The 25936-nt window shown below is 30.8% G+C and overlaps 1 protein-coding gene across 3 annotated transcripts in view; it reads left to right on the plus strand.

The window, feature by feature from the left end:
* LOC127719950 (leucine-rich repeat serine/threonine-protein kinase 2-like) overlaps positions 1 to 25936 on the plus strand; it is a 92557-nt gene that overhangs the window by 54809 nt on the left and 11812 nt on the right. For 2 of the 3 annotated variants that reach the window (XM_052226322.1, XM_052226339.1), the window contains 19 exons: positions 622 to 777; positions 1924 to 2036; positions 3282 to 3382; positions 3823 to 3923; positions 4533 to 4553; positions 10064 to 10135; positions 10791 to 10873; positions 11471 to 11598; positions 13014 to 13123; positions 13557 to 13630; positions 14283 to 14346; positions 16650 to 16715; positions 16938 to 17105; positions 21514 to 21612; positions 22375 to 22500; positions 23240 to 23347; positions 23896 to 24000; positions 24614 to 24715; positions 25340 to 25444. In XM_052226322.1, the coding sequence (XP_052082282.1) occupies positions 622 to 777; positions 1924 to 2036; positions 3282 to 3382; positions 3823 to 3923; positions 4533 to 4553; positions 10064 to 10135; positions 10791 to 10873; positions 11471 to 11598; positions 13014 to 13123; positions 13557 to 13630; positions 14283 to 14346; positions 16650 to 16715; positions 16938 to 17105; positions 21514 to 21612; positions 22375 to 22500; positions 23240 to 23347; positions 23896 to 24000; positions 24614 to 24715; positions 25340 to 25444 (1902 nt within the window). The remainder of the gene's footprint in view (positions 1 to 621; positions 778 to 1923; positions 2037 to 3281; positions 3383 to 3822; positions 3924 to 4532; positions 4554 to 10063; positions 10136 to 10790; positions 10874 to 11470; positions 11599 to 13013; positions 13124 to 13556; positions 13631 to 14282; positions 14347 to 16649; positions 16716 to 16937; positions 17106 to 21513; positions 21613 to 22374; positions 22501 to 23239; positions 23348 to 23895; positions 24001 to 24613; positions 24716 to 25339; positions 25445 to 25936) is intronic. The other variant, XM_052226330.1, reaches the window with a different exon arrangement.

Raw genomic sequence — 25936 nt, forward strand, 5'->3', positions numbered from 1 at the left:
GGTATAGAAATTAATGAAATACAAAGATAAAGAATTCAATGTTACAACCAGCAGGTTTAAAAAGTAAAACTATCGAAGCTGGAAACACATAAAATAATAAAAGGAAAAAAAGACAGAAACTTATTGATCAGTATTTTAACCTTATAGTACGTTATTAAGGAATATAGTGACCACTAGAATAAAATGGTGAAAAAAGAATTATTACTAAATGAGGACAAAAGGACCATTGGAAAGCAAAGCATATAATATCATCACTGTCACTATTAGCTTTGTGGACAAAGAATAATATCAAGCAACCAAATCAATGTGAGCTACTGGACAATATTATCTGTAATATCCATTTAGCTGCCTCTTTCAGTATCATTATTAGAAACTTCTTAACTTATTGTCCGTTTTGAAGTTATTTTGTTTTAAATCAAGGACCATTATATTATCAAAGATATACCCTCCCTGAAAAAGTGATACAGGATGTTTACTGTTTGAACTTGTATGTTGGTTTTGAACCTTAATTGTTGAATTTGTGTGAGGTTTATCACCAGAATAAATAGTCAGTGTTGCAAGCTTATTTGGATTTAAAAACAACAAATTGCCCAACTTTTATTATTATTTTGTATAAATCAGGCCATCAGGTTCCTGCATGAGTTTGGAATTCTGTTGCATTATGAAGATGCCTCACTGCAGTTGAAGGACCTGCATTTCATAGACCCAGGTTGGTTATGTAGAATGATGGCCCAAGTTATTACAGTCAGACAGATAAATCCATTCATAAAAAATGGGGTAAGTTAATAAAGTAGGAGATTCCAAACTTTTCTGTAAAAGTTTATTTCTCAAGATTTGATTTGAAAAATATATTATGGACTTTTTTGAGGTTTTTATGCACATTGTATGTAGAAAATAATGTCAGATTATTAATATTTTTCAATTTTGTTCAATCAGAAATATGTTACAGCTATGAAATTTTTATACCCCCACTTTAAAAAGTCCCATGAATATTTTTCGTCGTAGCTTTCTCAGGAACTACATCATAAGGATTTCTGAAATTTGGTTTCAGGGTTTATATAAGTCAGCTATACCGTGTGATGGGTTTTCAGATTCATCACTCAACAACTTCCTGTTTACCGAAATATTTGGGCTGGGTATCATCAGTGAGCAGTAGCTCGCAGGTTCACTTGTTATTTATTTTATTACATTTTAGATCATTTTTTATTACTCAAATGCAACAGATTTTATCAAGTCTTTGTTCACAGAAAACAAAAAGCAAAAGATATGTTTATTGATTTTTTTTTCCATTGTATTTCCATAGCATAAGCAACAGGTATAGATTTCATATATAAAATTATCATATAGCAATGATAAATTCCCTGTAGAAGTTGTCCAAACGTTAGTGTGCAGTGTTCCATAATACTGAACACAGTGAAATATCCCTAAAATGTTGTTATCAGAAATTATACTCTTACTGTGCACTTTGTGAGTAGGGTGTTTATTACAATCTATTTGTCCATCCATCAAACAAGTATTTTTTGTCACACTTTTCTTAGGAACTACTGGGGAGAATGACTTCATATTTGGTCAGCCGCTTGACAGTGATGAATTGTAAATAGTGTGTCTTGCAGATCTGTCAGGCATCTACTTTCTGTTTGCAGATACTTTGAATTTTTCAATATGCTGAATTGAATCAAATATTTTCGTCACAATTTTCTGAGGATACTTTGAATTACAAGTGGATATGCTTAGCAGACAACTTCTCATTGAATTTGTTAGTTTCATGTAAAAAGTTTTGCCCTATAATGAAAGGGTTATTTCCTAATGTTTTGTGAATGTTATTCCTTATATACTACTGTAATCTTTTGCCGTGTAATATTATAGCCCTGATGATATTCACTAATTTTGCAGTAAATACCACTATGATACTACTTTTTTCAGATATTGAGGAAGACAGATACAAAGATATTGTTTACTGGTAAAAAAGTAGACAAAGATCAGCCATTTATATATCCACCTGAATTGATTCCACAGTATCTGAAGTTACTAGAAAAGTATGTGTGTTGTTATTGAATGTTATCTGAATTGATTCCACAGTATCTGAAGTTACTAGAAAAGTATGTGTGTTGTTATTGAATGTTGTCTGAATTGATTCCACACTATCTGAAGTTACTAGAAAAGTATGTGTGTTGTTATTGAATGTTATTCCAGTGGTTTTTCATTGTTGTATACCCTGAATCTTCTGTTTTTTATATTCAATAATGGTTTTGTTTATCAACTGTCAAATTTTAATGTAACAGTATTACTGGTTTCATGCACAAGACATGTTTCAGGAAGAACCCAATCAGTGGGCTAAGATCAAAAACTTGGACAGTCAAATATATAGAAACATATATAAAAATGTCAAAACCAAAAAAGGGCTAAACATTTGGTCAAAATTGCTCAACTTAAACTTTTCCTGAAAGAGATACCACTATACTGTGACATACATTTCAGGACAGATAACAAGAATACGGTTAAAAGTGTGAAAAAGTCATAAAACAAAAACCAAGACAAAAACTTACTATTCAAAATGCTGATTAAAATGTTCAATTAAAGTTCATGTAGCAAAATTACTTCATTGGAAAGTTATTTAAATTTTATATTTATTTTTAATGCACAAATCGTAATTGAAGTTATTATATTGATATGTATTGAACTCACCTGACCCTGAAACTTGTGACATACAAAATGATCACAAATAAAAGATCAATAATGTTGTTTTGCTTAAATAAAAATTTTAACCCATTTTTTTCATTTTTGTTTATTATCTTAAAAACTATAATGGATTGACAAAAACTTTGTCCAACAAAAATTATCAGTAAGACAACATTTTGGCCAACATAGTTTGCAATTAACACAAAAGTTCTAATTGCATAGTATCAATTTCATCCTAAGGGCTCGTTGGCCAAGTGGTCTAAGTAGTTCAACTACTGTATGACTAGCCTGTCAACACTGAGGTTGTGAGTTTGAATCTCATACATGGAAGGTGCGTTTGACTCCAATCTAAATTGACTAGGATTGTCAGTTTTCCTGCCGAAGGTAGGTGGTTCTCTCTGAGCACTACTGCCTCCTCCACAAATAAAAACCAACCGTCACAAAATACCAATAGTGTTGAAAGTGGTGTCAATTAACCAATTAATCAATCAATCAATTTCATCCAAAAATGTGAGTTGAGCAGTACAGGCTCCAAGGAGCCTCCAGTTAAATTATCAAATCATATCTGGTTACTACCTTTGTTTGCATTTTGTATTTTATAGATTTGAGATTGCATTGCCACATTCTGATACAGAATTATTGATTCCGTGCTATTTACCTGACAAGAAACCAGTTCTCCATCTTCCAGCACTACAGAAGCATGGTAATGTTAACAGCTAAATATCAGTGTAGATTTTAAACAAGATAGATGATACAATGATATATATATACTAGTTTGTCAACATAAGACATAAACAAATAGAAAAGCCAATGTCACCACTTAATTTAACCAGGTCATAATATTTATAAGATTTAAATTAAGTTGCTTTACATTCACCTGCCTTTGAAAAAATATTCTATATTCCCAAATGATTGATGGATTGGTGATAGCTTTAAGTCCCATCAGCTTTATCAGGAATGAAAGATCATGCTTATCTTAATAGATTGTATTGAAGATTGAGCTCAAACCATCAAGTTGATAAAGTTTCTGTTAATCATATTACTCAAAAAGGCAAAAATCCAGTGTTAGATCATATCTTTCAATTGTTTAAGTCAACAATCTACAGCTTATAAGAATATATAAATAACTTTTATACTTCACAGAAAAGATATGCCGGTATTACATTATGCCATATGTACAACTGGGACTTTGGCCAAGACTTATTACAAGACTGATTACATTCTCAACCAGCTTTTTGACAAAGGTAAAAAAAAGTTCAGAGATTCATTTGGTGTTATATAAACATACAATTTATTTGTTACGTTTGCAATAGCACATATAGGCATTCCTAAATTAGGTAGAAATTAAGTATGTCTGAAGTTTTGCAGTTTTGAAAATAGATAAATGTGGAAACTTTACTGTGAAAATTCATTGCTCCTTTGTTTTTCTGCATTAATTTTGTTGGTTAATCAGTATATAATGATTACATCCGCTAGATTTTCTGTGCTTGCTTCATACCATTACCGTGAAGAAAAAGCATGGTATTTCATTTGATTGTTTATCACATGATTTTCATCACTATTAACTGTTTTTTAAAAGTTGATATTTCTAATTACTGGTCTTAATAAACCATTTAAAATGTGCTAAAAAGAAGTGTTAATAAATTCAGTAGTTAAAAAGATCTGAATATTATAAGGTTTCTGTGCAGAGAAAGAAAATTAATGCATAGCCTTTCTATACATCAAAATACTTTATGAAATACCATGACATATGGGTTCAGAGATGTTAATTTATCATTTAATTTCAAGAAACCTGATGGAAGTATCAACCTTTGTAGTAACATATATTAGAATATTTATCTGTAAATTTTTAGTTATCAAGGTCTAAGATGAAGGTCAGTTACATGAAATGTTTAGTGTGCACATAGTTAAATGCATGGTTGAAGATACACATGCTTGTATTATCATAGATTTATATAAATGTATTATGGTTTCATTTGTTTAACATTAAAAATATCATTGTTTTGCTTTACTCATGCATTTTTGTTTTGGTTTCATTTTTCCCCTAAAAATATGTATTATATTTTATGCTTTATTGATAAAGATTGCTTTTAAAATTAACAATTATTAACATATTTCTTGTTCTTCATAACTTATGGGTCAAAGAGGGCAAGTTATGTTATGTTATATTATGTTGTGTTATGTTATGTTATGTTATGTTATGTTATGTTATGTTATATATGTTATGTTATGTTTGAGTAAAATTGAAATGAGAATGACCATGATATGCAAGCATATGATGAATGCCTTTATGAAGAAGATTATTATAGATTCTACCATTGCATTGAGTAAGACAAATTTTCTAATTTTAGTGATTGAAGCTTCCCTCTCATTTTAGATATTTGAACATATAACTTTCAAGTTAAGTTTGAGATGTAGTTATAGAATCGTTTTCTGTTGTGATTTTTTTTTACAGTACATAGGTAGACTTTCATGTTTTTCTTGGGGATCTTCAAATTATATAACTATATTTTTTCAGTGTGTCCCTTTTTTTCACAATTTCAAAATCAAAGAACAACATGAAATTTGACATCTTATTGATTGAATTCAACCAATGAAAGCTGATAAGACTGGGCAATTAATCTAAATTTTAACATAATTAACAGCTATTAACAAATATTTTTACGGCCCCGCAACAAAGTTGTCGGGGCCATATAGTTTTACCCTTGTCCGTCATTCGGTCATTCCGTCATTCCGCAACAAACCATTATACGCAATTTTTTTCTAAACACCTTCAGATATTGGGCTGATTTTTAGTATGTGAGTTAACCATGATGAGTTACAGATCAAGTTTAAGTTTCGTTCCACTCTGCTAATTTTTGCCGAAATTACGGGCTTTGGACTTTGATAAATTGTTGAAAATCACAGTTATACAGACTTTTTTTCTAAACGCCTTCATATTTTAGGCTGATTTTTGGTATGTGAGTTAACCATGCTGAGTTTCAGATCAAGTTTAAGTTTCGTTCCACTCTGCTAATTTTTGCCGAAATTACGGGCGTTGGACTTTGATAAATTGTTGAAAATCACAGTTATACGGACTTTTTTTCTAAACGCCTTCAGATATTGGGCTGATTTTTGGTATGTGAGTTAACTATGATGAGTTAGAGATCAAGTTTAAGTTTTATTCCGCTCTGCTAATTTTTGCCGAAATAACTTGCTTTGGACTTTGATAAATTGTTGAAAATCACAGTTATATGGATTTTTTTTCTAAACACCTTCAGATATTGGGCTGATTTTTGGTATGTGAGTTAACCATGATGAGTTACAGATCAAGTTCAGTTTCGTTCTGCTCTGCTAATTTTTGCCAAATTAACGGGCTTTGGACTTCGATAAATTGTTGAAGATCACAGTTATATGGACCTTTTTTCTAAACGCCTTCAGATATTGGGCTGACTTTTTGGTATGTGAGTTAACCATGATGAGTTACAGATCAAGTTTAAGTTTCTTTCCGCTCTGCTAATTTTTGCCGAAATTACGGGCTTTGAACTTTGATAAATTGTTGAAAGTCACAGTAAGGTGGATTTTTTTTCTATACGCTTTCAGATATTGGGCTGATTTTTTGGTATGTGAGTTAACAATGATGAGTTACAGATCAAGTTTAAGTGTCAAATGTCCCGCTTTACTAATTTTTGCCGAAATTATGGACTTTGGACTTTGATAGATAGTTTGAAATTTAACTACTCATTGATCAAGGAAATTTTTCATCCAACTAGTATTGGTCTTGAGAGCTGGATACTATCCATGCATGTTTGTTGTCCACATGTGTTGTTGAAAGTGCAGATTTTTCAACTTTTTAGACGGGGCCATTCCTGTCGTTCCGACACATCTAGTTTTTTCATATATTTACTACTAAACTTAATCATAACAAAGGGACTTAATTTGAACCGAAATGTACTTAATTTTTTCCTCCAAATATACTATGCAAATTTAACTGCTTTGGAATTTGATTTTGTAAGGTCAAAATTATGGTGTATACATGTACAAATATTCTTGAAAAGGTACAGAAAAACATATTTTCCTGTTTTTGCCACATACATTTATAATAACCAAAATCATCTTTTATATGATTTGCCTCATAAAATATCTAAATATTTTGTTTGTGATTGTTTTTGGAATGTGCCTATTTTTGAAAAAAATCAATGTTCATTTCTGAATTTTGTAAACTTCAAAAAATAACTCTCTTGAAACTGTCAAAAGATACATTTTTTTGTGTCATTATATGTTCCTAATAACTTCCACTTTATTTTTCTGCATAGAAATTAGTAAAAGGTCCAGATTTTGGCCTGTACAATCTTATTGTTTTATAGGGACTGTCTGTGCCTTTTCTCTTCCACAAAGGACTACAGTAGTAAAATTTTTGATATTGTTTTTAATGGTGCTAATATTGATTTTATTTAAAAAAAAAATAAAAACATAACTGAATATATATTGCTATATATGTACAGTTATGAGTATTCATAATCGTACATCTTGTTGATACTGTTTACGATACTAATATTTTGGCACAAAGTCATGTGGTTCTCAGACTGTGTATGACGTTTATACACTAAATCTGTTGGATGTGTTCTGTTTGATACATTAGTCTGAGAGAACATGATTTTTTTATTGAATGGTTCTAATTGGCTTTGAACTAGCTTTCAGTAACTAGAAGTACTCTTATATCAGTACTTTGTGTCTTTTGTTTTTATGTTATTTTTGTTGTTGTTGTGCTTTGTACCAATATATTGAGTTAAGCCATTTGCAACTGATTTTAACAGTTTGTTTTTATGTTGCTTACCTGTCAACCTCTGAAATGAAAATGCAGGTCATAACCTGCATTGAGGAAGAAAATGTCTGGTCATAATGCATACAACATTTTTCATTTGAATTTTAGTATTTAAAGGTTTTTTATGCCCCTCTGTAGGCAATGGGGGCATTAAGTGTCATCCTTGATCGTCTGTCCTTCCGTCCATCCTTCCTTCCATCCATCCCATTTTCGATTCTGTACTCTAACTTTAAGTTTTCTTCATCCAAATTTTATAAAACGCACAATGCTAAGAACCAAAACTCGCAGACAGAGTTCCATTTGGGCAGTGAGTCACTTACCTTTATAATTGGAAAAATTGCAAATTTTTCTGTTTCCACACTCTAACTTAAGTTTGTCTCATCCAAATTCTATGAAACCCATACACTATGCTAAGAACAGCAACACTCAGACAGAGTTTAAATTTTTTCGGCATATCTATAACTGTTCTAGAGTTATGCTTCTTTATAACTCGGAAATTGCAAATTTTTTCGTTTCCACACTCTTAAGTTTGTCTTATCCAAACTTTCTGAAACTCATACATGAAGCTAAGAACCACAACATGCAGACAGAGTTCGAATTTGGGCAGTGAGTCATTTACCGTTCTAGAGTTTGCCCCTTTTTTTACTTGGAAAATTGCAAAGCTTGAGCGGCGCATTTGTGTCCTTAGACACATTCTTCTTTTATTTATATTCTGTAAAGTATACCAGTTTCCTATAAATATTCATTATTGTAAAGTATTGTAAATTGTGTTGTTATAAATTAGGCCTTAGTTTTCTGGTTTGAAATGTTTCACATTTTACATGTTGGAGCCTTTTATAGCTGACTATACGGTAGTTTTTTTTTTTCATATTATATCGTCTTTTTTGTCTGAGCAGTTTTATGGGAGTTAATGGACTTGGAATTTTATGACAGTAACACCTTGTGGACGCAACTCTTCTGAGAATATTTGACAGAAAATACTTATACTTAATGCTATTGTTTGCCATCATGCTAAGTTGATCATATAGTACAGCCATTTTGATTTGGCCATTTTTAGGGGAGTTATTGGACTTTTACCATTTGTTGGAGTATTGTAACAACCATACCTTTGGAACCATTTTAAAGAAACCTCTAATATTTTGTATGATCAGTTGCCATCTTGTGTTGTTGATCATATTATATTTTGACTTTGACCTCACCATTTCCAGGGAGTTGTGGGACATTAACTTATATTTGGAGTATTGTAATAGTGTCACCTTGTGAACACAACTCCTCTGAGAACATTTGACAGAAAGCTTTCATACTTGGTAGGATTGTGTGCCATCATGCTGACCATATTATACTATGATTTCGATGTGACCATTTTAGTGGGAGTTATGAGACATTTTACCATGTTTTATATTGTTCACATTGTGACACACAATTTGATTCCTCATTTATACAGCGCAAGGGAGTATTTGGCAAGGATGTAACAATCTTGTTATACCCCCACCTAAGTTTGTTCCGTAGGATATAATGTTTTTGACCAGTCCGCTTGTCCGTCGGTCAGTCAGTTCATTTGTCCGTCAGTCCTGTTCTTGTCATCGCAACTCCTCTGAAACCACATAACATAATTTCATGAAACTTTGTAGATAATAAAGACATACTAATAATGTAGATATGCATATCGACAGGAAATTATGATTGATCTTTTTTCTAGGAGTTCTGCCCCTTTGAACTTAGAATTTTGGCCTAAATATACTACTGCAACAGTTTGTCATCTCAACTCCTCTGAATCCACACAACAGAATTTCATGAAACTTTGTAGTTAATTAGGACATACTATGTAGATGTGCATATCAACAGGAAATTATGATTCAATTATTTTTCTAGGAGTAAAGCCACTTTGAACTTAGAATTTTGGCCTAAATATACTACTGCAACAGTTTGTCTTTGCAACTCCTCTGAAACCACAAAACAGAATTTTATGAAACTTTGTAGATAATAAGGACATCACATGTAGATGTGCATATCTACAAGAATATTTTGTCAGTTGACTTTTGTAGGAGTTGTGAGTCTTTGAACTTAGGAATCTGGTGAGGTTTTGTTTCCCCAGTGACAATGTGGGGATGTGGGGTATGTGAGCGTGCTCACAAAGGTTCTTTGATTGTCAATGAAACTATATTTTTTTGAATAGTGAAGACAGCTATTAATGACAGATATTAAATAGCTGTCTTATAGTAGATATTTCTGTTAAAGCTTATCATAAATGTAAAACCTTGATGGTAATAAGAATCTAAAATGGATTTTTATACTTTAAAATTTCTAAGCAGTAGTAATTTCAGGATTTGTAAGTTGAAACTATGGTGAAAATAGTTAGATTTTTTTACTTACAACATTTTAAGCCTTAGTAAAATCAGGGTTTGTAAGTGGAAACTATATTGATAAGTATCTTAGTGGATTTGTAACATAAACATTCTAGGTAATAGTTATTGTAGTGTCTTAAGGTTGGATAGATATTGTGCTATGAAAAAAAATATTTGAAGGAGTAATGAAAACTTAAACAAAAACTTACTGTTTGGTTTATACATCATATTTCAGCTGCTTTTGGAAGTTGATAAACAGCCTGTGATTAATTATTGGAAGAAAGGAGTATGTAGTATCTGGTCAGAAGTAAGTATTTTGAAAAGTTGTCTAAACAGTTAAACTAGTAGTAACCATTAGTATCCATCTTCTTATTTTTATATTAACATTGATTAATTTCTTGTTTTGTAATTGAGGGCTTTGCAAAAAAAAAAAAACTGAGGTACCTTTAAAATCAGTTTACATAATATATTTTTGGACATTCATTGAAAATTTGAAAAACAAAGAACCTTCCTTATGTGTGGTTCTACCATTATTTTTTCAGATTATATAGGGACTTACTGTGTTGTAGATTTTGGCACCAATTTTCCATTAAAAAGAGGTTATGGTGCTCAGTAAAGAACTGTTTTGCAAAGTTGTATTTTGTCATTAAGAAATACCCAGTCAAGAAGAATAATTAAGAAGAAAGCATACATTATTCAGGCTATGAAAACATTATTCTAAAATTAACCATGTTGTACAGTCATAGTAGAACTAAAATTAGGTTAAACTGATATACTTTTGTCCTTCTCAACAGAAAAGAATGATGCATATAAGTTTAGATAATTCTATACCAAGGCAGTGGAGTATTAAAAGTAGGCCTGAGTTGCCTTTCATTAGGATGGTGGTGTAAGTTAAGCTGAAATCTTTGATAATTGTTTACAAAGTTATATTGCATTAAAACAGATATTATTTTATGTTTCAGAATGCCTTCTACTTGGTAGAATTCCATAGTAATGAAAAAGAAGAAATCCAGGTGACGGTTCCCAATACATCAAATGGAGCAGGGTATCTAGATTTAAATATATTTCTGTAAACCTGACCTAAGGACACAAAAATCTGGAGGGCAATACACTCTTCAAAAATTGAAGTGTCTTTACAATAAGTCCTATAAGCACAAGTCTAGTAAAACTTAACATATTGTGAAGACACTTCAATTGTTCTCAAGCACACCTGACAAAGGTTATTCTAGAAAGGTGTTGTGGTCAAGACAACTGGTATTACACATTAAAACAATACATATGACCATCTTCTTTCTCTTTCAAATGTATTTATTACTGCCAGCCATCTGCAAATTTGTTATGGGAAAATTAACAAAAAAAGCCTGTCTTCCATTTTGATCAAGCTTGTACTTAATTATACCCTGGGTGTCTGATGCCACTAACCAGTGGATTTTTCATATATTAATATAAAAAGAAAGTTGAAGTAAGCTAAATTTAAAAGTAATGTTTTTCTGCAATTCTTACATTCTTTTCTTAGAAAATAGCATTTTCAGAATTTAAACATATCATACAGCTTTGGTCATTTAAGTTTATGTTGTCCTAATTCTTGATAACTTTTTAAGTCAAAATTCTGTTTATGTTAAATTTTCTTTTCATCTGATAGATTACTTGGACTGTTGGTGGATCATTTAGATTCTTTGATAGAAGAATGGTACCCTGGACTGACCACTGTGGACCCTTACCTTGGGAGAGAATTACTAGAGAAACTTGTACCATGTGTTGATTGTACAGGTACCTACTGTAAAAGGAATACTGTAAATTCAGAAATTATTGCAAGGTTTTTATTAATGCGAATAATGCTACCGGATGAGTATCGCAATAATTAGAACTCGTATTCAGATATCTGATACATACATCTGCATGTAGATGTTTCTGAAATCGCAAAAATGAATCACACATTTTTGTCAATTCTTCAAAAGTATCTATAATAAATTCAAGCAATTATTTCTGAATTTACAGTAGTTACAGGGAACCAATTATTTTTGGAATTTATGATTACCAACTTGAGTAAATTGCATATCTAAGAAAATGCAAATTTTTTTATTATTTTGTTGGAATTTTCAACCATGAGATGAAGAATTCATAAAAATCAGTACCCTTTAATGAAAAGTACCAAGCATAGATAAAGTATGTTGATAGAAATTATGTTCAAACTTCTATATTACGATCCCTTAACATTGATTATTTGAGATTTGATTAAATTTTTTGTTCTTGTATCCCTTAATTTTGTTTATTTGAGCTGATGAGTTTTTATCTTTGCCTATCTTGTGATGAATAAATTTAAAACTGACTTAAGATTGTGTTCATGTCATTCAAACAGTTATGTTTTACCACTATTTATTTTGATGTCCAACTAAGATAAGTATTATGATTAATAAACTTTATATTACATATCCTGGATGCTATTTAGATAGATGAATGCAAGATTTATCAAGATACAGTCAAACCTGCCTTAACGGTCACCTCATTTCAGCGGTCATCTGCCTCTAACGGTCACTTTCAGACCCTCCCAAACATTTTCTCTATATAATTTAACTAGTTTCAGAGGTCACCTAATTTTCACACCAAATTGCCATTTCAACTTTTAACAACGGTCATTTTAAAATGTTTAACTAACGAAAAATATATGTGTTCAGTATCGAAGTCAAAAAGAAAATCAGAACCTGTTTGCAACGGAGATCGGTTTCCATTAAAAACCCTATTATCGACCTATTTCTCCATGAATAAAAACATATTTTGAATGTTTTCTTCAAATTTACAGCGCCAGAAACCACCATTTTTTTATTTCACTGCCGCAAGAAAGATAACTCTACTGATTGAAAACACTAAAACAATTTTCCCCGATCCCGGCTGTGGGCGATTTCAAAATCGGAATAATTTCGGAACCTCGTTTAGAATGTCACCTCTCTTGAGCGGTCACTTTTAGTACTTCCAAAGAGTGACTGGTTAGTACATGTTTGACTGTATTATCTTTTCCAAAAAAGACCAAAAACTCTTAACGTAAAACTACAATGTATTGTCAGGTTGGTTTCTCATTAATATATGCTGGACATATCTGTCTATTCAAAGTGACAACAGAAGCACTCATGTATTTTATATGATAAACATTATTTTTATGATTCAGAAATAATATTTCATTATTAAAGGACAAAATATGAAGCTGTTTAGGTTAGATGATCTGCTTCACAAAACAGAGAATGAAGGAACATCAGTTTATTGTGATGTTCATGATGGTATGGTGAAAATAGCAGCATTGGTAAGTTATTGTACTTCAATAAGTTCTCTAAAGAATTATCTTGAATAGACTCCACAGAGAACAATAACTATTGTAATTTTACAATGAGACAGGTGAACTTGCAAAAATTTAAATAGCCAGACAAAGAGGAACTTATTCTGGGGAAAGGTTTCACTTTTTTTGCAAAACTGAAAATTTATAAGTTTTTGTCAGCATTGATTTAAATTTTTGTCAGCATTGATTTAAATTGACAGCAAAATAACAAGACTATGTAAGATATCAATAACCTTTTGTTAGACCATTAGATTATGGAACTTTTCCTTGAATTCAGGGCCATTGTTCCAAAAGGTCATTATGATTTGTTATATACCAGGTAAGTGCTAAGGAGGGAGGCATTTTGTGCATACTTTTAAGTTGTCCAGATCCAGTGCAATAAAAATGGTATTTTTTTCAGGCACCAGAACTTGTTCTCATGGATCTGAACCCTGACCTTATTATGGACAATTCACAATTTGATTTTGTAGAAAGGTAATTTTTATGTGAAGTTATCAGTGATAGTTTTGGATTATCTTATTTGGTATGCACACAAAGTAAAAGTAAAATCAACTGTTTATTCAAGAAAAAAAACAACATATAAGTTATTTTTTAAGTATGTAATTTAATTTCTTTGTCCTTATGTATCCCTGTATACCAAATATTGAAGACTACCTGCTAAACAATGTAATTATCATTCCAGTAGACCACCTCTGTGGTCTTGAGGTACCGTGCTAGCCTCAAATGCAGGAAGCCCTGGGCTTGATCCCCTGCCAGGTCAAACCGAAGACTTGAAAATTGGTATTTATTGCCTCTCCACTAAGCATGCAGCAATTAGAGTTACTTTTTAAAAGCAGCTTAAATGGTTAGAATTGGGTCAGATAAAACATGTCCATAAAGGAAGACATGTCTTCCTGCAGAATGGTACCTTGTGAGCTGGCAAATTTGAAATCAACACAATGAAAAAAACAACAGACCAAGGCTACTTATGAAAATTATATATAAACTCCTGACAGGTTTAATGAACTTTTTGTAAACTAATTATTCCTGAATTTTGTCAAAAGCTTAAAAATATTTAAGCTCATAGGTGGAGGAATTTATATTTTTGCACACAATTATAAGCTAATACACAATTTCCTTTTTTTAGTGAAGAAAAAAAGCTTGGAGATGGAGGTTATGGTGCTGTATATAGAGCTACTTACAAATCTCAGGTTGGTGCTGTCACATGTGTAGTGTTAAATATTTAGTATCAAATTCAGGCTTGTATAGTCTGCATTTTTTTTTCTACAAAATTGAACCTGCCAGACAGGGGTGCGGATTATAGAGTACGATAAGCAAGAAATAAGAGAAACATTCGATTTCGAGAGGTTTGTTTACGCTCAGCCATGTTTGTTATTGAAATTGTAGAGGGCGCTCTTATCATTTTCAAAACTAATAATTTACCTAATCCATATTAATATCCAGTTTTTATTCAATAACAAATATAAACTGATAAATTTCAAAATTGAATTCTTCATTACAAATTTTTCCTTTCTTTTCACTGAAAATTAAATAAGCTGGAATCCACTTGAATTTAACAGAACCAAAAAGAATACAAGTCAGCCGGGAACCAGCTTATGTATAAACTACAAAACGTAATAGGTTATTCATTCTGTTTTGGTGTCACATACTGATGCAAGTGTTTTGTTTTAGGTTAAGATCCTTCAATCATGAATGTGATTGATATGTTAAGCCTTATTTTACTTAAGAATGGAACTGATTTATTTTCAAAGTTGTAATCTAGTGATATCTACTTTAAAGTACAGATTTGTTGTACACTCGCATCGTATTATATTCATTTACACGTTGTATTCGAACTTCAGGTTTAAAAAAACACAAGTTTCTCAATTGTTTTTTTTGTAATTTTGACTTATTTTAATACTCCTATGTTCTAGAATCATTTACAAACATTTTCAACTTCTATTTGATGATGGAAAACGTGCTTTTCCATTAAAATACCACAAATGATCACGCACGTTTGTAATTACTGGAGTTTCATTAGACATTTTCGAACGGTTACCAAAAATATTTTTACCTAAATTCTTGTGGTGAGAAGGGGGTGGGGACAATGTACCAGTGCGAACTATACAAGGCTGATTACGGTACCTTTTAAAGAGTTTGAGATTTCTTATCTTACACTGATTAATGAAGTATCTTGTATTTTGATACTTCCAGGTGGTAGTCACTGATTATTTTGTCACACATCAACTAGTGCTAGTAATGCTATGAAATGGATAATTTCAATGGTTAAATCAAAGAGTTGAATACACAAATGGTCTGTTTTGCTATTTTAAAATATTTGCGACAATGATTACTAATCAATGGAAAGCATATATTAACAGTTTGATCATGTATTTTACTACTGCTATATTTTGACATTTTCCAGTCAAAATCAAGTTTACCAGTACCTATAATATTGATTGGAACTAAATATGTTTTCAGTAATACAGTTTATCTTCTGACAGGTTATCTACAAATTTTAATTTAAAACATATAGAATACAAAAAAAACAAGTTGTTACAATAAAAATTCACATGACAGATGAAAGGACATATTAACTGCAGCAAATATGTCTAGTGAAATATCCATCTAATTCTCTAAATTCAAATTTTAAACACATCAAGTAAGCTCTGTGTTGAAGGCCTCACTGTGACTTTGAGATAAAGAACAGCAATAAAAGCACTGTTCCGTTGCTTTTTGTGTTTTTTTTTTGCTGTGCATGTACTGATTTTGTGTCATGGATGGATACCCCATATCCTTTGTTTTTCTATTGTTTCAAATATGAATCACATCATAATCCAATGAAAATATGAAATTCGTCTTCTAATTTAAGAAGTTTTTATTTAAGTTTATTTGAACTATCAATTATTTTAAATGTACAAATTTAGAAAAAGAAAAGTTTTTCTACAGGTAAAGAAATTTTTACATAGATGTACGTATACATATAGATTGTTGTGCAATCTTGGATCCAATGACAAGAAATTGTTACCATTGACCTAAGCCTATGTCTTGACCTTGATTCAAAGTCATAAACAGAAGTTCAAGTTGATGAATTTATTGAAATTATTTACATGCCAAAGATTTGCGATGTCTGATTGAATCTCAGTAATTATACACACAACTGTTGCCCAAGATCCTAGTGCCTGAATTGTATTAAAATCATCTTTAAAAATAATTGTTCATACAATTGTCAGCCATGATCAATATGTTTTTTATGAAAATAACACTTTATGAATTTTGTGTGTCCGAAGCTCTTTTTTTGTAATTAACAGAAGTTGTGTATAAAGTTTCATTTTGAGTTCATTGATGATGTGAACATTGAGGTATGCATGTAACATTCATGCTCAAGGACAGTTGTTATATTTAATACATTTTTATTGGTTAGCATTTTCATTTGTGCAAAGTTTTCTTGTTGATTATGAAAATTGTTCGAATGCCTTACTGTAAATATTTATATTTTATGTTTATGTTTTAGCCTGTTGCAGTGAAAGTATTTGCAGCCATTGGTGATGTCCATCCCTTAAAGATGTTACGACAAGAGGTAAAATAAAAGATCAGTCTTTTAATTTAGCTTACATTCATGTTAGGCCATAAATGATATGAAAAAGTTCTTCATTTTACATTTGCGAATTTGAGGTTTTATTCTTCCTTTCAAACAAATTAAAAATGTTTCTAGCTTTTTGGAAAGAAATAACCTTAATTAATAATTTTATTATTATTCCTGATTTGCTTAATTATTTCAGCCTCTGTTTTCTATTTGTAGGCAACAGTTCTAAGATGTTTAAAACATCCAAGTGTAGTTTCACTATTAGCTGTAGGCATAAGTCCACATGTAGTTGTCTTAGAACTGGCTAAACACTTGTCTTTGGGAACAGTTCTGAAACAGGAAGGCAAATTGCAACAAATAATGCAACATAAAATTGCATTGCAAGTAAGTCAGTTACAATTATTATATTATGCCAATTTTTCTTTCTTTCTTTGATGTTGAAAATCAGAAATTATTGTGTGCATTTATTATTGCGATGTTTGATGAATGAACAAAAATGTGAGATTAATTATTACGATTTTGAGGAAAGCTGCATACAAATATATGTACCAGATATCAGAATGGGAGTTCTTATTATTGCGATAGTCTTCCAGTCGCATTATTCCCATTTATAAAAACCTCGCAATAATTTCTGAATTTACAGTATGAGCTTCTTATATAATCTATATCTCCTGTAGGGCTAAAACTTATTTACACAGATTGTTTAGAGATCTCTTTTTCTTTTAACTAAATTTTAAGTCTTAATTTAAAATAGGATCAAAAGTGAGATTGTCTTTGTCTTTTTCTTTTCTTCCTTTAGTTTCAAATATGAAAGAAGACAGAATGTCAACAAAATGATTGATATTCAATCTCTTTTATAGTGCTGAAGGTCTATCCTATTTCCACCAAATAATTATTGTTATTTGTATGTTTTCTTCTCGTGTTTTCGAATTTTCAGTTGTCTGTTTTTACAGGTAGCTGATGGTTTGTCTTATCTCCATCAAATGATGATAGTTTGTGATAGTATGTGATTGTCAGTTGTCTGTTTTACTGGTAGTAGAAGGTTTGTCTTATCTTCATCAGGTGATGATAGTTTGTGATAGTATGTGATTGTCAAGTGTCTGTTTTACAGGTAGCAGAAGGTTTGTCTTATCTTCATCAGATGATGATAGTTTGTGATAGTATGTGATTGTCAGTTGTCTGTTTTTACAGGTAACTGAAGGTTTGTCTTATCTTCTACTACTATAGTAACTACTATAGACCATATTTATACTACCGATGTAGACCATATTACAGAAGTAAATGTGCCTAGTTATGCTGTCAGTGATCATTATCCTGTTTGCGTAACAAGAAAACTTAACCCAAAAATATCAAAAATGGAGCATTTGTCCATAGAATATAGATCATTCAAACAATTTGATAAAAATAAATTTATTGAAAATTTAACAAATACTCCTTTTCATCTCATTGAAAAGATTGGAGATGTTGATGAAGCAGCTAATTATTGGTATAATCTATTTCTGAGCACCCTAGACAAGCATGCTCCTAAGAAAATTAAAAGGGTTAAAAATACTCAACAACCAGAGTGGTGGACTTCTGATATAAATAGCGCTAGACACCAAAGATTATTTTCATAGAATTGGGGATATATATAATTATAAAATTTGGCGTAATAAGGTCACATTTTTAGTAGAACAGGCAAAGAAAAATTATTTCCAAAATGCTATCTCAAATTGTAAAGATAGTAAAACTATCTGGAAGTATGTCAAAAGTCTAAATCCAAAAAAATTACATAATAATATCACGCATTTGGAATATAAAAATAGTGTAATTCAAAATGATGTTGATATAGCAAATACATTTAATGTGCATTTCACAAATATTGCTGAAGGTATAGTTGATAACAAATTATGTAATAATGATGAAGGTCCAAGTTTCGATGTACTCAACAAATTTGTGAAATCAAAGTTACAAAGGGGTAGTGAAAAATTCATTATACCAGAAATGAGTATTTTAGATGTAAAAATGTATTTAAAAAAACTTGACAAGTCTAAAGCAACTGGTTTAGATGATGTTGGACCAAATATTTTGAGTATGTGCAGCGATGTCATTGCACCAGCTTTAACATATTTATTTAATCTAAGCATCAAATGTGGTAAATTTCCAAGTATTTTTAAAACTGCAAGAGTTTGCCCAATTTTTAAAAGTGGCGATGCTTGTAATCCTGATAATTATAGACCAATAGCAGTATTGCCTTGTCTCTCCAAAATCATAGAACGACATATAGCTGATAGTTTGTATATATATTTAAATAGTAATGACCTTCTTAATACTACACAGTCAGGTTTCAGACCTAAACATTCGTGCACAACTGCACTTACTAAATTAGAAGATGAATGGTTAGCAAATATAGATAATGGAGAAATAAACGGAGTTATATTTTTAGATTTAAAGAAAGCTTTTGATCTGGTTAATCATATTATTTTATTAAAAAAGCTTGAATATTATAATGTTTCAAACTGTACACTAGACTGGTTTAAGTCATACTTGTTTGAACGAAGTCAACAAGTTAAGGTCAATAACGTCATGTCTAATACTAAATGCATAAAAACTGGTGTACCACAAGGCTCTATCCTTGGCCCTCTGTTATTTATTTTATATATCAATGATTAACCACTGAACATAAAGAATTCATTATTGGTTTATATGCAGATGATTCTACATTACATAGTAAAGGTAATAATGTACTTCAGTTAACTGCTAACCTTCAAAATGATATTCATGTAATTGAAAACTGGTGTTCGCAAAATTGTATGAAACTAAATGCCAAAAAGTGTAAATCAATGATTATTGGTTCAAAACAGAGGCTTTATTCAACTGGGAACAGTTTAGATATCAAAATTTCAGATAAACGAATAGAGAATGTAGATTATGAAAAACTTCTCGGTTTATATATCGACAAAAACCTAAATTGGAATGAGCAAATAGATAAAATGTCATGTACAATATCAAATAGAATCAATTTATTAAAAAAGATAAGAAAATATTTACCTATGCATATACGTATTATATATTTTAATGCTTATATTCTGCCATTGTTTGATTATTGTTGCAATATATGGGGAAGTTGCTATGAAAGTGGAATAAATAAACTTAATAAGTTATTAAAGAAATCTGCTAGGGTTATAGTAGAAGCTGACATTTGACATCATCCAGTTTGTTGTTTAATAGTTTAAACTGGTTAAATGTGGAAAAACACATTCAATAACAAAAGGCAATACTTGTATTTAAATCATTAAATGATATGGTTCCTAACTATTTACAAGAAAACTTTCATTTTATTGGTAATCAGAATTATAATTTACGTTCGGCTGATGAAAAACTATTAAATCTTCTGAAACCAAAAACAAACTTTTTAAAGAAAACATTTACATATTCAGGTTCTCAAATATGGAACAGTTTACCAAATGAAATTAAAATGAGTAATACACTTGTATCTTTTAAAACAAAATGTTACAAATTTTTCATCAATTGTGCAAATTAATATGCTTTTTCATTATTATCTAGATACAATTGTATATTGTGTATAATATATCATTATAATATTGTATGTACTTATAAATATGTTATTATTATTTTGAGGACCCTCAGGAAGATTAGTTTTAACTAATGGGATTATCCTCTTGAAATAAAGATTATTCATTTATTTATTTATTTATTTATTTAGATGGTGATAGTATGTGGTTGTCAGTTGTCTGTTTTTATAAGTAGCTGAAGGTTTATCTATCTCCATCAGATGATGATAGTTTGTTTTTGTATGTGATTGTCAGTTGTCTGTTTTTATAGGTAGCTGAAGGTGTGTCTTATCTCCATTAGGTGATGATAGTTTTTGATAGTTTTTGATAGTATGTGATTGTCAGTTGTCTGTTTTTACAGGTAGCAGAAGGTTTGTCTTATCTCCATCAGATGATGATAGTTTTTGATAGTATGTGATAGTTAGTTGTCTGTTTTTACAGGTAGCAGAAGGTTTGTCTTATCTCCATCAGGTGATGATAGTTTTTGATAGTATGTGATTGTCAGTTGTCTGTTTTTACAGGTAGCAGAAGGTTTATCTATCTCCATCAGATGATGATAGTTTGTTTTTGTATGTGATTGTCAGTTGTCTGTTTTTATAGGTAGCTGAAGGTGTGTCTTATCTCCATCAGGTGATGATAGTTTTTGATAGTATGTGATTGTCAGTTGTCTGTTTTTACAGGTAGCAGAAGGTTTGTCTTATCTCCATCAAATGATGATAGTTTTTGATAGTATGTGATTGTCAGTTGTCTGTTTTTACAGGTAGCAGAAGGTTTGTCTTATCTCCATCAGGTGATGATAGTTTTTGATAGTATGTGATTGTCAGTTGTCTGTTTTTACAGGTAGCAGAAGGTTTATCTATCTCCATCAGATGATGATAGTTTGTTTTTGTATGTGATTGTCAGTTGTCTGTTTTTACAGGTAGCAGAAGGTTTGTCTTATCTCCATCAGATGATGATAGTTTTTGATAGTATGTGATTGTCAGTTGTCTGTTTTTACAGGTAGCAGAAGGTTTGTCTTATCTCCATCAGGTGATGATAGTTTTTGATAGTATGTGATTGTCAGTTGTCTGTTTTTACAGGTAGCAGAAGGTTTATCTATCTCCATCAGATGATGATAGTTTGTTTTTGTATGTGATTGTCAGTTGTCTGTTTTTATAGGTAGCTGAAGGTGTGTATTATCTCCATCAGGTGATGATAGTTTTTGATAGTATGTGATTGTCAGTTGTCTGTTTTTACAGGTAGCAGAAGGTTTGTCTTATCTCCATCAGATGATGATAGTGTACAGAGATATGAAGCCAGATAATGTTCTTATCTTTAGTAAAGATCCTAAATCTTTAGTAAGTATAATGTATGTTTTATAGTTACCTGTATCTAGAAAATACCTGAAATCTTACAATAGTAAATTATAAATGCCCCTATGTTCTCAATGAATTGTGCTTAACCTGATTGTGGAAGGTTATTGGTTCAATTCCCTGATAAATATTGGTGCTTTTAAGATAACATTTCTGTATTCTCTCCATTGGATTTGCACTTCAAATATTTGACCTAGGATGTCAATACAAAGCAAGTTATATATATTACATATTAACATGTTACATTCATTTTGAATATGTATGCAAATTTTATCTCACCAAGTTAAATTGAAAGTATTGCTATTTGCATTTTACTATCAAAATTATACACAGGCGAGACATATATCTGTGTCAACAATTTTACTTTGTTGTGCTTGTTTTGGACAAAATTAAAACTGATTTTTTTATAAAAACTATTAAATTCAAAAATACTTTCATGCGTTGAGTTAAACACAAGCTTTCACCTTTTAAAAACAATAAAATTTTAACTTTTTGAATTGAATCTTCCAACCAATACATGGTAGTTATTATTAAGATAATCTTACTTTGAATTAGATTAAATTAAATCATAGGAGCCCTAATTTCTTCTATCATAGTTTTCATTTATCACAGAAAGTATGTGGAAATTACTGAGTTTTTTTTTCTGTTGCCATTAATAACCTTTTTATTATTAGAGTATAAATATTTAAAAATTGTTTGATACTTTACTTTTGAGTTCACTTATATATGTAGTATATCTAATTGTAGATCAATGCTAAAATATCTGACTATGGAATATCCAGATTTTCTATGTTAGATGGACTGATGTTACAAGAAGGTACACTGGCCTACAGAGCCCCTGAAGTGATCAGAGGGGAAACTTATTCATTTAAGGTAATTGTAAACAAATACCAGTGCCTTTTTTTCTGATATTTTTGATTCAGCCATGCTGGATCTATGTGATCACTCCGGATTTTGAGATGTTGGAGAGTTCTTAGTTGAAGACATATGAAATTATGTGTTTTTATGACCTGTAGAAACTTTTTATTATACTGATTTCTTTGACACCACAAATAATTCTAGATTAGCCTTCAGCAGGTATTAATCTCAGGGACCTAAAGTTTTGAATGTGAATAATGAAAATATTTGAGGTCATAAAAATCTAATCCTCTAAACAAAACAATAAGGTCAACTTTACCTAAAGTAGTAACAGATGTTTTTGTAAGATTCCATGATTTAGGAACTGGAAATTTATGGACAAAATGTATAAATTAAATCATACAATTACAGAAGTACTGGCTGCCTGTGGATGGTACTCACGAGAGGTACTAGTCCACCAGCAGCTTTAATTACTGACCCAGTGGACGATTATCTGACCTTGATTTCATCTTCATGGATCTTGGATAATGTTAAATGTCATTGATACTTGAAGAAGACATGTATCTCAAAGACTTTCCACTTGAAAATCAAATCATAAACAGCAAAGCAGATGAAACATTTCAGTATTGGCACTTGTCAATGAAAATTCATTTGTACCTTTTGAAATTCAAGTTTTTATGTTTGCAATGAATAAAAATGAAAAAGTAAAATTTCAGAATATAGTGATGTTAAAATTGTTGTTGTTTTTTGACAGGCTGATGTGTTCTCGTATGGTATAACACTTTATTCTTTATTGACCAACGGTAAACATCCATTTAGTGAATTTGAATGTAAAGGTGAAATGGACAAAGCTATATCTGAGGTAATCTATTTCTTCATTGAGACTTTCTTAGTCTACAAAGAAAGTCAAACTGTATTACTGTATTTACTCTTGTGTTAAAAATATACTTTAGATTCATTAAACCTCATGTTATACCTATTTTTTCGTTGGTTTCGTGATTAAAGGTGAACCACGCATAGAAATGTTCAACAAAGTGCTAATTTTCTATAGGCTTGCCACAACCACGAAATCAAATATCCTCAAAAATACTTTTTTTTCTCAATCAAAAGTTGGCAATCACAAAAATAAATATATCCAGTAATTGAAAATTTTTGACACATTAAAAATAATATGATTTATGATATCAAATTCTTGCTGTGAAGCCAGTTGACTTTTGTGTTCACTTCAATAGAGAATTCACCATTGCTTCAAAATATTTGAACCAATGCAGAGAAAAAATGTATAACTAACAGCCAAGTCAGAGTAAATATGTTTTTAGTACATTTTAGGTAGATAACTACAATTGTTTCATAATAATCTGTGACTCTTTGTTGTATTATGAATCAGAAATGTAATGTGTATTATATCAGGGTCAGTCAATTCATCCAATCACAGAGAAGGATGTTCCTCCGTGGCCAGGTATGCAGGCATTGTTGTTGGATTGTCTTCACCAAGGACCAGACCAAAGACCAGAAGTAAGAATTTATATTATAGATAATTTTTTACCATCAAGATTGTCAATGTTTATATTCAGTCTGTTGTCAAATTTTTTTTAGACATGAATAACCTTGTGAAACGAGTTCGTTGAATTTTGCTTAATTTGGAAAGAAGCTTTTTCATGATTAAAAGACAGTATTCAGAGCAAAATTTTGAAAATATTTTTTTTATTTTCCAGTATTTTACTGATTGAAGTACTTAGTTTTTGCAGTAAATGCTTAATTACTTACAGTCAGGGGTTTAATTTTTTATGCATCAACAATGTTGTTAAACATTCATGGAATTTTTCAAGTTTGAACGTAAGCTTCTTCATAATCAAGAAATAGCATCTGAAAACTAATTTCAAAAAGATTATTATTTAACTGGTCGATGGGCTTAGTTTCTTTCAGTCAACAGAACACTTTTTCACTGACAGCAGCAGTCACAATCGGGCCACAGTGTTCTACAGAACCATGTTTAAATTTTTTATTTTAAAGATTTAGTGTTTTCATTCAAAGTTGTTTTCTGCTTATTTATGAGAGTGTATCTATTATCTAGTGTGCAGGATTTCAATTATATAAAAAATAAGGCAAATGACACTTCTTTTTTCAGTCTTCAGCAATCTGTGAAAGACTTAGAGATCCAGAAGTTTTAAATCTAAAACAGAGAATTCCAGTAACTAAAGGACTTAGTGTAGAATGTCTTACAGTTCAGGTTAGTAGAATAGGTGTAAATGTCATACAGTTCAGGTTAGAAGACTTGGTGTAAATGTCTTACAGTTCAGGTTAGTGCTGCAACTGTTAAATTTAGTGTCGATTGTTTTGCAGTTTGTGTTAAGTGTGAAAAATAAATGTAAGATGTATGGACTGAATTTAAGGTCTGGTTATCGTATAATGGTGGTACCAGACACCTCAGTGTGGAAAGTTGAGGAGAAATATTTAAACATTAAAAATCTACCTGAATGTAAGATAATATTAATGTTTCTACTGTAAAACCTGTTTGGAAGTTTTTATTTTCCCCTTTTTATTCTGTTTTTTCATCAAGATCAAAGTTATGTGAAGATATTTTGCAATTTCATCTGACTGTTAATTGCAAAATTAGTGAAAATAAACCCGTCACAAAATTTCTCACTTTACAATGCACCATGAAATCAGACCTACATCAAATCTTTCTCCAAAACATTTTCCCCAAGAAAAGTCTCCCACGTCAAGGTTTGAAAATTTGACACCTATATGATAAAAACAAGTCTTTTTCATTTAAAGTTCTTCTGTTAACATATAGTACTTTGTCTATTGGTTCACATGAAATTATAAACTTCAATTTATTAATATATTGTAGAAATTAGATGAAGGCAAAGTATGTTTATGGGCTGCTAGTGGCAACAGTGAATGTGTTCAGCTATCTAGACTTGATCTACAGCTACAAACGTTAATGGAAACAAAGGCTAGTACAACTTCAGTAATAAATGTTTGAGAATTCAAATGTTATTCCTTTAGAAATGTTTTCATCCCTAGAAAAAAAAAGAATATGAAGGGGAAACAAAACCATGGTCAAGAACAAAAAGATGAAAAGACATACATCAGTCCAGAATACACTACTCAAAAAAAAGAAAACCTTCACCAAAAACCAGGTGATGAACTTAGGTGCTACAATGGGAAGCAGTTCTTGCTTCACTAGACACACTTGTTTAGTTCAGTACAGTTTTTGTTGCTTATTCCAATTTTGCATATTTTCAGTATGTTTACAAAGTAATGAAGATATTTTACTTTACATAGACAAAATTGCCAATAGATCACTCGTATTCTCTATGTATATATCTTTTCACCTTTCATTTATATCATACACCCTTCTTTGTTTCTTTGGTGCAAAAATTCTTTTCCAATCTAAAATATACTTTCAAATTAATATTAAACAAGGAAAGTTAAATTATACAAA

Source organism: Mytilus californianus, unplaced genomic scaffold (genome assembly GCF_021869535.1).
Source record: "Mytilus californianus isolate M0D057914Y unplaced genomic scaffold, xbMytCali1.0.p SCAF_1, whole genome shotgun sequence".
Taxonomy (NCBI): domain Eukaryota; kingdom Metazoa; phylum Mollusca; class Bivalvia; order Mytilida; family Mytilidae; genus Mytilus; species Mytilus californianus.